The 13,522-nt window shown below is 37.4% G+C and overlaps 1 protein-coding gene across 1 annotated transcript in view; it reads right to left on the reverse strand.

The window, feature by feature from the left end:
• LOC123249930 (phospholipid-transporting ATPase ABCA3-like) overlaps positions 1–13,522 on the reverse strand; it is a 306,282-nt gene that overhangs the window by 126,600 nt on the left and 166,160 nt on the right. Inside the window, exons 17-18 of the mRNA XM_044679017.1 lie at positions 12,436–12,616; positions 3,923–4,223 (exon numbers count right to left, since the gene is read on the reverse strand). Coding sequence (XP_044534952.1) covers positions 3,923–4,223; positions 12,436–12,616 — 482 coding nt within the window. The remainder of the gene's footprint in view (positions 1–3,922; positions 4,224–12,435; positions 12,617–13,522) is intronic.

Below are 13,522 nucleotides of genomic sequence, written 5' to 3' on the forward strand. Positions count from 1 at the left end.
TTTCTGAGCCTCACTTTCCAATTGCAAGATTCTACCTTTTAAACTGTTATTTTCTTGCCAGATCTCTTCCATTTTCCTCAGAATCTCAGTTTTGAACTCTTCCATAGCTTGTGAGGAGTTTTCCTTATTTGAGGAGGGTCCGGATGCTTGTTTGTTCTCCTCCTCTGTTTGCTCGGTTGTCTGGATTTTCTCTGTGTAAAAGCTGTCGAGTGTTAAAGACTTCTTCTTTTTGTTATTATTCTTTCTCTTCTGAACCTCCTGATGCTGAGTAGCCATCATTAGCCCAGCAGCTTCTCAGCTTTATCCTCGGGCTCAGTGTCTGTTCCCAATCTATTGGCTCTTGAGGTCTGAATTCTGGTTTTTTCCAAGGTCAAGCCCCCTGGTGGGCCCTCTTGCTTGATCCTCTGCTGGAGGTTTCTTTACAAGTCTCAGGGCGCTGTTTCCACAGTCGTATACCCGTCTGCACTGGTTCCCCACTTAGGCTTAGTTCTGCCTCCACCCACGCCTCTACTCAGCCGGCTCTCTGCGCCCAGCGTCCTGCTCCGGCGCGCGCGCTCAGATTTCGCGTGCTTTTTTTGACTTAATGGGGTCCTAAGTCTTGCTGCTCTCAGGAACAGGTCCCGGAGCTGCCGATGACTCGATGGGTGCCCCAAACTTGCTCTATTTCTTTTTAGCTGGGTTCGGAGCTATAGGTGAGTGTGGAGGGGGTGGGGGTGGGGCGGTTGCTCAGCTCGCGATTGAGTGAGTGAGAGCCCTTTTTAGCTTGGAAATGTCTCGATTCCACGTACCTTCCACGCTGTGCCCTGTTGTGGGGTTCCTCCGTTCGTCTGGACTTGTTTTTATGTCCCCTTGAGGAGTTTTGTATGTTTCGGTCAGGAGAGGTTAAGAGCTGCTTCTTACTCTGCCGCCATCTTAACCCGGAAGCTCTTCCATGATCTTTTGATCTTCCTTTTCCATTTGGCCCATTCCAGTTTTCATAACATTCTTTTCTTCACTGCATTTTTGTGCCTCTTTTTCTAGTTGACCAGTTTTGCTCTTTAAGTTATCTTCTTTTTGAAATCCTTTCATTTCTTGTTCCCATTTTTCTTTTACCTGTCTTATTTGATTTTTGAATTCATTTTTGAATTCTTCCAGAGCTTGAAACCAATTCTTTTTTTTTTTTGAAGTTTTGCATGTGGATTCTTGGATCTCACTTTCCCCTATTGGTTCTGTGTTTTGCTCTGTCCCCATAGAAATTTTCAAGAGTTAACTGTTTCTTCTGCTGCTTACTCATTTTCCCAGCTTTTTTTCCCCCTGTAGACTGGGAATTCTGAAACCTGCTTGCTGATTCTGGCTCCTCTGCTAGCTTGTAACTATCTGCACTGTGAGCTATTTTGTCCTTGAGTTAGGTCTTTAGCAGGTTAGGCTTGAAAGAGACCAGAGCTATGGACTTCCAGCTTCTCTTCATGCTGGTGCCAGGGCCTGAGACTTCAAGAGGGTGGATCTGAGGCACTCTTTTGTGGGTATAGTACAAGTTCTGGGATCCCAAAGTTAGTCTATGCCCAGTTATGGAATCTGGTGCAGTAGGTGAGGGAGTGGTTGGCCATCACTCCTCTGTGCAGTTTTGCTTCTGGTTCCCACTTGTCCCATGAAAATCAACTCTCTATCTATCTTCCAAGTTATATTCAGTGGGAAAGCTCTCTCACTACATCTTTTTGTTGGTTTTTGATGCCTGTTGTTTTGTGGCACTTTTTAAAGATTGGTTTGGAAGGACTGTCAGAGTATTTTTGGTTTTTACTGCTACTAAGCCTCCATCCTGGCTCTGCTAAAGTGATGAGTAGACTTTTTAAGAATGCTGAGTATGTAGGGAAAATTGAGACATTAATGCATTGTTGGGGGAAGTTTTGAACTGAAGTGATTCAACTACTCTGGAGAGCAATTTGGACTTATGCTTAAAGGGCTATAAAGCAGTATATACCCTTTGAGTGAACAATATCACTACTAGGTTTGTATCGCAAAGAGATAAAAAAAACAAAAAGGGGAAGGACTTATATGTATAAAGATATTTAAAGCAACTCTCTGTGGGGACAATGAATTAGAAAGTGAAGTAATATCCATCAACTAAAGAATGACTGAGTAATATATGATTGTAATGAATTATAGAATATTATTGTAATGAAAGACTATTATGCTATTAAAAATGATGAGCAGGAGGAACACAAAAAGAAATCTGGAAAGACTTGCACGAACTGAAGCAGAGTGAAATGAGCAGAACCAGAAGAATACTGTACACGGTGGCAAAAATATTGTATGATGAACAACTGTGAATAACTCAGCTGTCATCAGGAATACAGTGATCTAAAACAATTTCAAAGGACTCAGGATAAAAAATGCCATCTACTTTGAGAGAAGAAAATTATGGAATCTGAATCTAGACCAAAGAAAACTTTTTTCATTTTCTTTCTTAATTTTTTATTCATGTTTCTTTCTACAAAAAGATTATTATGAAAAAATATTTTACATGATTGCAAATATAAAATCTATATTAGACTCATTACTATCTTGGGGAATAGTGGAAGGAAGGGAGAGAATTTGAGACTCAAAATCCTTTTTAAAATATTGGAAACTGCTTTTACATTTAGGGAAATTAATTAGGGAAAAATTAAAATCTTTTAAATGATGAGGCATTGGGGTAGAGCAGTGATTCCCAAAGTGGGTGCCACTGCCCCCTGGTGGGTGCTGCAGCGATCCTGGGGGGAGGGGCGATGGCCACAGGTGCATTTATCTTTCCTATTAATTGCTATTAAAATTTTTAAAAGTTAATTTCCAAGGGCTCTAAGTAATATTTTTTCTGGACAGGGGACAGTAGGCCAAAAAAGTTTGGGAACCACTGGGGTAGACTGATAGATAGTATGTATATTAAATGATCCATATTTCCAAGGGCATATTCACCTTCCACAGTTGAATTTTCAAAAAGAATAAATTTTATTGATGCCTTTTTGTCTTGATACCACAATTATTTCTTAGTGATGAGGGGAAAAAAGGCATCCCTAAAACTACCAGATTGAATCCTCCTTTTTAAAAATGAAAACAATTGTAAAACACCTAATACAATACAATAAACATTTAAAAAGAAAGTGAAAAACAAATATATATGGAAACAACATTCAATTACCAAGGACACTTTTGTCTTCTACTGTGAATTACCAGAGATGTTAGTAATTTTGCACTTTGCATATCTTGAAAAGCCAGTATAGTTCTATGAATTTAAAATTTGTTGTAATTCAAGAAAAACAAGCTATTAATAACTCAATTAACCAGTATACAATTGTGAAAGGTAAAAGCCTGGGATCCCCTTTTGTTGATCTAAATCTTTGTAAAGCACAATAGGCTTAATCTAGTAATCCTTAGCCTAGCCTCCTAACCCTGGATTTGTGCTTCCAGAATGAATTGAATAGGTGTCATTTCATTTGACCTTTATCCCACTTGCTTCCACAGAACAAATATAGGAGGCTGACAATTAGTATGCATGCAATATTTGAGCCAATTTAGGTATTGAAAACTGCTCTACATGGAGAGTTTGGGTAAAGAGACAATTTTATTTGTTGCAAGTGATGATGTCTAGAATGCTTGTAGCCAAAATTACCATATTAACAAGTGAGGATTAGAACCAAAGGAAGAATGCCATGTTTGTGGCACAGCTGAACACTGGGGTTTATTTTTTTCAAGTAGCAAGGATATACTTTGGTAAAGAGAACACTGAATTTGGAATTATAGGGCTTGTATTTAAGGGCCTGAACTGCTACTTGCTAACTGTGTGCCCTTACATGTCACTTAAACAAATAAAATAATCTTTAAATTTCCTTCTAGCTTTTAATAGTAGGACTCTTTAGTACAGAAAGTTCTTCACATCAGCATACTATAATACTCACATAATCCTTACCTTTCACTTCCTTAAGGATAAGTCCCTGAGGCTTTGGCAGAGATTCAATGGATTTAAAAATTTTCTGGGTCATGGATGAATTCCCAGAGATAGAAAAGGGCATGACAGTTTGGTCATATGGTCCTAAATCCAAATTCATGGATGGCTCATCCTTAATTTCTGGAGTCTTAAAGGCAGAGAGCAATAAGTAAACGTACAGGACAGGTAACACCAGGTGTATCAAGGTCATCTTCCAGTTGCGCCAATTGTATATAGCCCTTTTTACGAACATGGCATAAATTTGCTGGCAATAAAGACTGCACTAGAAAAAGGGAAAAAAGACACAACATTACAATGGTCACAGATCTCAGTAATTCATTCAATTTTCAGCTTGTATCTTGGCTCCAAAGTTTCTGGTCACCAAAAACAGATGCCTCTGTGCCCTTGATTTCCAGTGAGGAAGTCCAAAGGGAAAAGGAAGTTCAGAATCCCTTTCCTAGGGTCTGTGGTACAGAAGTATAAGTGTGGGGAGAAGATGTTCAGCAACACAGAATCTATCCTGCCACACCTGCCTCACTGACCTGCACAGCCTTGAACTTTATGGTCGCTGTGTCCATAAAGAGTTCTGCTCTCCCAGATCTACTAGACTTCTCAGGACCTCTCCTTCTCTAGCAGCATGTCTCTTCTGTAAGACTTCTCGTGACTTGGTTCCTACTTGAACTTACAGTGGTATCTTAAGAATTTGGGGATGAGGTGTAGTCAATCATTATTTTACTAATGTTATTTCCATTTCAAGAATTATTTCCCCCATTAACATATCTTTTATGGTTAAAAATTAAAATCATATTTGCTTCTCATCAAGTCCATATTTCTTAAGTTTCTAAAATGTAAAAGCTATTAAATTTATATATCATAAAACATTCTTATTCACTTTTCTGAAAACATATATTATAGATTTCCTTTTATGTATCAGTCATTTCCTAAGCATACAGTGATTCCTCCTTTACAAGAAAACAGTTAAGAATACAATAACATCAACAATGTACACAACATTTTGTCCTATTAGTTCCCTATCTCTCTGCCAGGAAAGAGGCTCTATGTTTAATTATAGATTCTCCAGGACTTTTATTCTTTTGAAGAAAAATTAAATTCAAATTTGATTTCTTTTCATCTATGTTACTGAATCGGAAGGAAGGAAATAAACAGTTGCTAACCACCCACTATTTAAGCATTTTACAAATATGATTTCATTTGATCCTCACACAACTTCTTATACCGTTATTATCCTCATTTTATAGCCAACAAAAATGAGATAAACAATTTAAGTATCTTGATGATCAATGCCACACAGCATCATGTGGAAGAGGTTGAATTTGAATTCAGTTCACCTTGACTACAATGCTGGCTCTCAATCCGTTGTACTCTTTCCTGTGTCATTTAATAAATGAAAACTAGTCACTGGATATACTATACTCTTGGTTCTGATCACTTGTCTTTGTACTATGTCTCTCTGAATTTCTCATATACATATTTCCTCTGTTGTTGTTCAGTTTTCAGTCACATCTGACTCTTTGTGATCCCATCTGGGGTTTTCCTGGCAAAAATAATGGAGTACTTTGCCATTTCCTTTCCCAGCTCATTTTACAGATGAGGAAACTAAGGCAAACAGAGTTAAGTGACTTGTCTAAGGTCACACAACTAGTTCGTGTCTGAGGCAAGATTTGAACTCAGGTCTTCCTGACTCCAGGCGCAGTATTCTATCTACTGCACAATCTACTTGCCCATTCCATTCATACGACATAGTATTAGAGTCATTTCCCAGTTTATTTTGTTAGCAATATTTTATTATCACAAAGAGCGATGCTATAAATATTTTGATAATATTGAACCACTGTTATCTTTTACTTTCATGTACTATATTTCCAGGAGGAGCATTGCTAGGTAAAAAAGTATGGACAGTTTACTAATTTTCCTTGTACAATTCCAAATTGATATTCAAAAGGGATGAACAACTTTGTAGTTTCACCAACACATCAATGTACCTGACTTTCCCAGAGCTTTTAATACTGACTATTGCCATTATTTCATCTTTGTCAATTTACATGTTGCAAAGAAAAATGGCAAAGTTGTCTTATGTATTTCTTTACTATTAGTAGTTTGAAATATATTTTAATGTGATTATTTATATATTGGAATTTCCTTGGAAAAAATTTTATCATATACTGTAACAGATTACTTTTGGGAGAATTATTCATAAAGTTATAGATTTGTATCAATTCCTTATATGTCTTGCCTATTAACTTTTTAAAAATGCATTATTTTGCTTTTTTACATCACTACAGTTATCTCCAGTATATTTATCCTCTACCAGACACCAGAAAGCCATCTCATAACAAATAATATTTAAAGACATAAAAAGGAGGGGGTTATATGAATTAGCAAAAGTGATTGATGCACTGAAAAATTCAAAAACATGGGCAATATAAAATATAGAATGGCTGTTAACCAAATGTGTACAAATAGTAAATGTTTATGTGTCTTAGATAACAAATCCTCATTAGAAAAACTGGATACAAGGATTTTTTTTTCATTCCCTTCTTATACTAGGTGTGCTAATTTTGTCTGTGAAAAAGCTTCTTCAATTCATGTAATCAAAGTTATCTATCTTATATTTTGTAATTGTCCCCATATCTTATTTAAGAATATATCCCTCACCCATAGCTGTGAGTAGCATACTGTTTGCTTTTCTTCTAACATTTTAAAATACTATGATATTTAATATTAAGGTAACATTCATTTAGAACATATATTGAAATATGGGGTAAAGTACTGGACTAAAATGACTGTGTATCTAGTCCAAAAAAAGCAGAAGTTGCAAACCTAGCATTTAACAAACTTAAAGCAAAATTTAAAAAATAAAAAGATATGAATAAGGAAATAACATTATGCTGAAAGGAACCACAGAAACAAACCAGTTTTATTGTACTTCTTTGTTAATTCCTATCGGTGTCAGAGAAGATATGCCCTACATCCCTGTTTTTAAGCAGCTCAATGTTGAACTCAGGTTCCCCTAGTTCCTTCTTTGACCATTTGCCTCAAAATATCCTCCCTGTGTCCATGTCATCTCACTTCCCAGGTGCCAGTCACCCCCAGGACTTCCAGACTCTCCCCTTGTGAAGTAAGTGACTTTTTTCAAGTACCAAATCTATTTAGCACAAGGCCTCATCTTCCTTCTCTACTAAGAGTACACATCAATGGAAGCTCAGATTTTTAGGATAGGTCACCCTGGTTTGTGTCCTGACGTTCCTTATTCTTGGAAACAAATTATTCTGTGGGAAGCCAATAAAGAGAATAGATAAAAATCTGAGACTCCTCTTTTGACCCCTTTTGTGATCCTTGTGATTTCTTCTTGAAAAGTATTATGGCCTTACTGAAAAGCTTTAAGTTCCTATCAAACCTGAATTTAAAGGGTTAACACTGTTAACACAGCAAGGAATGCTGCTGCCTGTTATAGCTAAGGCCAAGATACTCCCCACCTTGGCTTTCTGATAAGAACCTAGTCAAAATTCAGCCTTGGCCTTGGTCTATTCTGAAGCCAATATTTTGTGTTTTGATGTGACATAATTTGTAACTTCTGCGCATCTGCAAAGTTTCGGGGGGGGGTTTCTTTTGTGTGAAATGAGTCTTGAAATATATATAATAAACTCCATGCTCCTGGAGCCAGAGCTGGAAGCATGAGGTAAAAGACAACTCCCTTGTCCTGTCCTTATTTCCTTATCAACTAAACTGTCCTTATCAGAGATGATAAAGAGATCTCCACATTTTTCCATTAGCTTGTGCATTATCTGTTCCCTGTAGAACATTTTTCTCTTATTCAAATTTCTTATCCTTTTGTAATTGAGGGTCTTTATCCTGGTCACTTGAAGAATTGTTTGCTTTTCAATTGAATTATTAAGTTTAACCAATATATATCATAGAGTTTGCCACCTTGTTTTTGTTTTTAGCTGGAGACAATCTACAAATCTTTCAATTCATTACATTTTCTTTGTTCAGGAGTTCTGGGCAGTCTTCTTGTATTATTTTTGCATTGTTGGTCTTCAGGTTTTTTGACTTGTCATATTCTTAGGTTATATGTATGTGCATCCTTTCTTTCTCAGTGTCTCTCTCAAAATTCTTACTTTCTGTCATAGTGACAACTCTAGGGCCAAAGGACAAGGTGGTTAAGTGACTTGCCCAGGGTCACACAGATAAGATGTGCCACTCCATTGGAATTATGTCCTGGGATTATGACTTCAGGAGCTAGAAGCAGGACTGGAAGTTGGGAGAAGGGGTGGTGCTATCACTCTCTTAGCTCTATGGCTTACCTACTTTTCTGTTGCAGTTGTTAAATATTTGGTGGTATGAGGAAGAGAGGTTTCTTCCTCACAACAATTGCTGTGGCCAGGCTTGAAACAAGAGCTGAAAAGTTTTGGGGGCACCGCTATTCCTAGGGCTCTAGATTTCAGGATTTTAAGCTGTATCAACTGGGATCTGAGATAACATGATAGTCAAAGGAGTGGGTAGTATTTGATTCATCTGGAATATATTGTCCTATTTCTCTGGAGAAGCTTTGCATCTTCAACTAGTCTGGTTTACCTACTTTGTGGGTAATAGTTTGTTGGTAATAAAAGTAGTCTCCTACAAGGGTGAATTGGTAGATATTATCTCCCTAGAGTAGGAAATGAATCATTGAGTTCTAACAGTAAAGACAACAAACTATCTGGAATATGCCACATATTCACTTTACATCTTGTGGGTATAGGAAGTAGAATGGAGTGGCAGCAGCCACACACAAGCTGGGAGCATGATTGAGATCGTAATCAATCTCATTTGCAGATGGATTGGAGATATCTAAGGAAATATTTAACTTTTATACCCTCATGGATATATGTACCTAGGTGACCCTAGAATAAAAATGAGCAACTTATAGAAGAAGAAGATGGGAACAGGTCTACTTAACCAATATAAAGGGCTTCTCTGTGTATTCTTCAGAGCTCTAGCAGTCATGACACTAAAAGGCATCTTAAAGGTGTAATGATTAAAATGGGTTGTGGCCAAATATAAAAATTTAAAAAGTTGTGGTCATCATTTATGATAACTAAAAATTAAACTATGAGTCTGTTGGTAGCTTTAGTAGCTTTATTAACAGCAAAGTAGAGATAATGATGAGAGGGAAATATAGAAAGGAGATAGGAATATTGCCTAGCTAAATACCCTAAGTACAGATCCAAGTGCCTCTAGACTGCGAGTGTGAATCCAAATGCAAATCTCAACAGGCCACAAGAATATCTCCAGCCAAGCATTTCACCAACCAAAAGAGAGTCTGATGCCACAAAGACTGAGCCTCCTCCTTTCAGCCTGAGTCACCAATGTAGAATCTCCAACACAGAATGAACCAGAATCCCTGGGCTGGCTTTTCTAAACAGTTTTCTCCACATCACTTCCTGTCTCTCTGGTTTCTACTTTCTTTCACTGTGGGATGGTCTATCACATCTCAGGAACCAATCATAGTTTCTTAATTGCCTGGTACTGCCCTGTGGGATCCACCTCCCATCCTCAGAGGGTGTGAACTTTTATCAAGAGGATCCTCTTGAAGTTGCAGACTAATTAAGTTAAAAGGGTGGAGCACTTCAAGTACTTGATTAATTAAGTTAAGATAAATAAAGGGAGTTAAAAATTCCCTTTCACATAGGTATACCATAGGTTTCAGAACCATGAACTAAAAAACATGCAAATTCATCTTTTTTAAGGGTCCAGACTTGTGATTTGGCCAATGTGAGGAACTCCAGAAATAAAACTTTCTATCAATAGTGTGAAGATGGGATTAACTCTCCCCTGCCCATTTTTAGATTTAATCACCAGAAGTGTATATGTCAGGGGATGTCAAACCCTTCCTGAATGACAAAATCACAGGGGGGATCCTGGAACTGCACAGCAAATTCCAGGGAGGATGGAAACCCCTCACTCAGATACTCCTGTGTGACTCTTCTCTTACTAACACTCTTTATTATTGAAATTATTGTGATCAATATCCCTATTCAGCCCTAGGGAAATACAGAAGAATAGTAAAGGCTGTTACTAGAGCTTCTACAGACCACGTACAGACTCCTAGGAAATTCCACCTTTGCATGTATTAATATAGAAATTCCCCTAAAATTACCTCATAACAAACTAGCAAATAGTAAGTTAATGTTTAAGATTTTAAACTCCAACAAACTGCACCTGGATTTTCCATTGCCATACACAGAAGCTTATGTAATGAGAAACCAGAAATAATAAGTCTCCCCCAGCCCTGATCTTTGATCCGGAATGATAGCACAATGTTATGATAAATGGAGAAATTGCCTTCAAAAGCTAAGCACATCCCTGAACTGTTCTCCCCACCCCATAGCCAAGGAGACAAGCCAAACATACCCTTGAAAAATATTGAAAGTTACCAGAGAATGAAAAGTTGTTAGTAACAAAGTTAATGTATGACTTAATCCATCATCTCCAAGAAAAGATGTATGTTGAAAATGAATTTCCATGCCAACCTTATGTGTGATCTCAGAGCATATAAAAATAAGCCTTACTCGAGGTAGACCAGAGCAATTTCCATGACACCTTCCTGGCTGAAGCTTAGACTATCTCTCATTTGTCTTAGTTGCCCACGCCATCCCACCTCTTAGATACCTGGATCTGTGGGAGTTTGACTCCAGCACGTATACTTATCCCACTTATCCTTAAGTCTGTGAACCATGTGTGCAATAGTGGATGATGAATCAGAATCGACTGACTGCTCCCTGGGCAGTCCTAAGCAAAGCTTTAGTTCTAATTGGTCCATGTAAAAGTGGACAGAAGGCACAGGAAATGATAAAAGGAATGGTCTTTAAAAGTGGTAAGAACTTCCTGTGACCAGGTTTTCCACCTTCAACTTGAATTTGAAGGAGCTCTAGCTTGGGACCTCAGACTGCTCTTGGATTTTTCCCTTAGAATTACCACGTGGGTGAGTGAAAAAAGACTGACTCCTTTTCCTAGATTTTCTGAGAGGTACTAGCTTCCAGAGGAGGCCCTGTGGCAAAAACTCTTGTGCAATTTACCTCTGGGCCCCCTTTGCTGGGGCTTCTGAAGCCCTGCCTGGTTTGATCCAGACTGGAGTAATTATCTTCTCTCTCTGATATCCTTAGTTTTACGCTTTCTCTCTATTTTATAAATAAATTAATAAAAAGTCATTCTGACTTGAGTAATAACTATAGCAACCACATTCCATATATATAAATATGTGTGTGTGTGTGTGTGTGTGTGTGTATACACACACTCACATATACACAACATTTTGTCCTTTTAGTTCCATATCTTTTTGCCAGGAAAGAGGCATTATGTTTAATTATAGATTCTCCAGGACTTTCATTGTTTTGAAGTGTGGGGGACACAAATGAGATATAGTCCCTGCCCTCAAAGAGTTAATAATCTAATGGAAGAAGACAACACATAAAAGGAGGCAAGAAAGTAGGCATCTCCAGGAGGTGAGCATCTTATTCCATGGAGTTGAAACCAGGTAGAGCATTAGTGAAAAACAGAGTAAAGTACAAGTTTAATTTCTACCCTCTGCCCAACCCTCTAATAAGAGGAAGCTGAGAGAGGTGGCTTGAGTTGGCAACATAATAATGAGATCAGAAGCAGCTTGTTCCTTGGAGTTAAAACCAGGTAGAGCAGCAGATGCAAAGTAGAATGAGACTCTAAGACTGATTCTTAATCTCCTACCCCTTGCTTCCTTTCTAGCTATTCTGCAAGCCATCTATTTCTCCCATTTCTAAAGTCATTTTCTATAAACTGCTTTTTTGAATTTAGTTGAGAACCCTTTGGAGGTATATTCTACAGAAATGGATTCATAAACATATAGATAAGGCATCAAAGTTTGTTAGGCAGCCATGCTTTTTTTTTAAAACTCTTATCTTCTGTCTTAGAACCAATACTATGGTTTTGGTTCCAAGGCAGAAAATTAGTAAGGGCTAGGCAAAGGAGGTTAAATGACTTGCCCAGAGTCACACAGCTAGGAAGTATCTAAGGCCAAATTTGAACCCCAGAATCTGTCTCTACGCCTGGGTCTCAGTCCATTGAGCCTACCTAGCTACCCCCAACAATAATACTTTCTAATGGAAATTTATACTTTGGGATCAATGTTCCATGTTTTGATTAATATGACATCAGCTTACCAGGGCCTGATCAACTCTGTCTGAATGAACAATCAACTTTTGGGATGATGGAGCTGAAAAAATACAGTCTAAATTGAAGGTAACTTACTCTGAAGAAAGAGATTAGTAGGTTAGGATATGTGCAAAATAATCCTGGCACCATTTATAATGGTATAAATCTTGACTAAAGCCTATAACTTAGTATTGAGAAATTAGTCTACATTATTAAGCAGACAATACTTTAAAGTTGGCTGAATTTTTTCACTGCTGAAATCTTCAGATATATCCCTTGTACCTCCCCACAGATCTTAGTAGGCTCACCCCAGTGTTGTGTGTCAGAGTAGAGTTTGCAGGCATGAATAAAGACTCAGGAAGGTCATAGGATTTCTTTTCCCTGCTATCAACACCTTCTTCGTTGTTCTTTCTTGATTTCTCGTTCTGCTGAGAAGAAAGGTTTTGGAACCTTCCAAAATTTATATTTGAATTTGCCAGTTGGCCAACCCTGTACCAAAAAATATTTTATTTTAGTTGTATAATTTTACTTTTAGAAATGTGATGAAACATCAAGTACATAAAAGATTTTTTTGGTATGATAATTTCCATAGGTGGAAAGCATATGGTAGAAAAAATTATTTTAAAGTTTTTATCCATATCTTCTCTTTTTTACATCACCTTAAGAAAGTGTCCCCAGTACCCCTCTCCCTCCTCTTCCCAGGGAGCCATCCCATATAACAATATTCTTAAAGACAAAAAAGGAAAAGAAAAATTAGCACAATCGACTAATGCATTGAAGAAATCTGAAAAATGGGCAATGTTTAACCCTTGTGGACTTGCTACCTGCACAAAAAGTTGGGGGGGGGGTGTCCTCTCATGTATATACATTTAAGACATCTTAAATATATTCACATTTGCTTTACATTTGTGTATGTGTGGTTTTTTTGTTCCATTTACATTGTCATTATTGTATGCTTTTCTTGGCCCTATTTACTTTATTCTCTATCACTTCATGTGTAGATCTTTCTATGTTTCTTTGTATTCATCACATACATCATTTCTTACAACACAGTAATATTTCTTACAACACCTTGTGGTGCAGTGGATAGACAGCTAGGCCTTGGGTCATGAAAACTTGAATTTAAATCTGATCTCAGATATATTCTAGATGTATGATCTTGGGCAAGTCAACTAACCTCTGTCTCAGTTTCCTCAACTGTAAAATTGAAATTATATGCCTGAACTCACAGGGCTGTTGAGGACCAAATGTTAATATTTGTAAAACTACCTAGGACTAGTAGGTGCAACATACATATTTTGTTTCTTCCTTTCCTTCTCCAGTAATATTCCTTTGCATTCAAGTACTAAATATTTTTGGTGTATATGAGGACTTTTTTTTTATCTATCACTTCTT

The sequence above is a fragment of the Gracilinanus agilis genome, chromosome 1 (assembly GCF_016433145.1).
Source record: "Gracilinanus agilis isolate LMUSP501 chromosome 1, AgileGrace, whole genome shotgun sequence".
In the NCBI taxonomy this organism is placed as follows: domain Eukaryota; kingdom Metazoa; phylum Chordata; class Mammalia; order Didelphimorphia; family Didelphidae; genus Gracilinanus; species Gracilinanus agilis.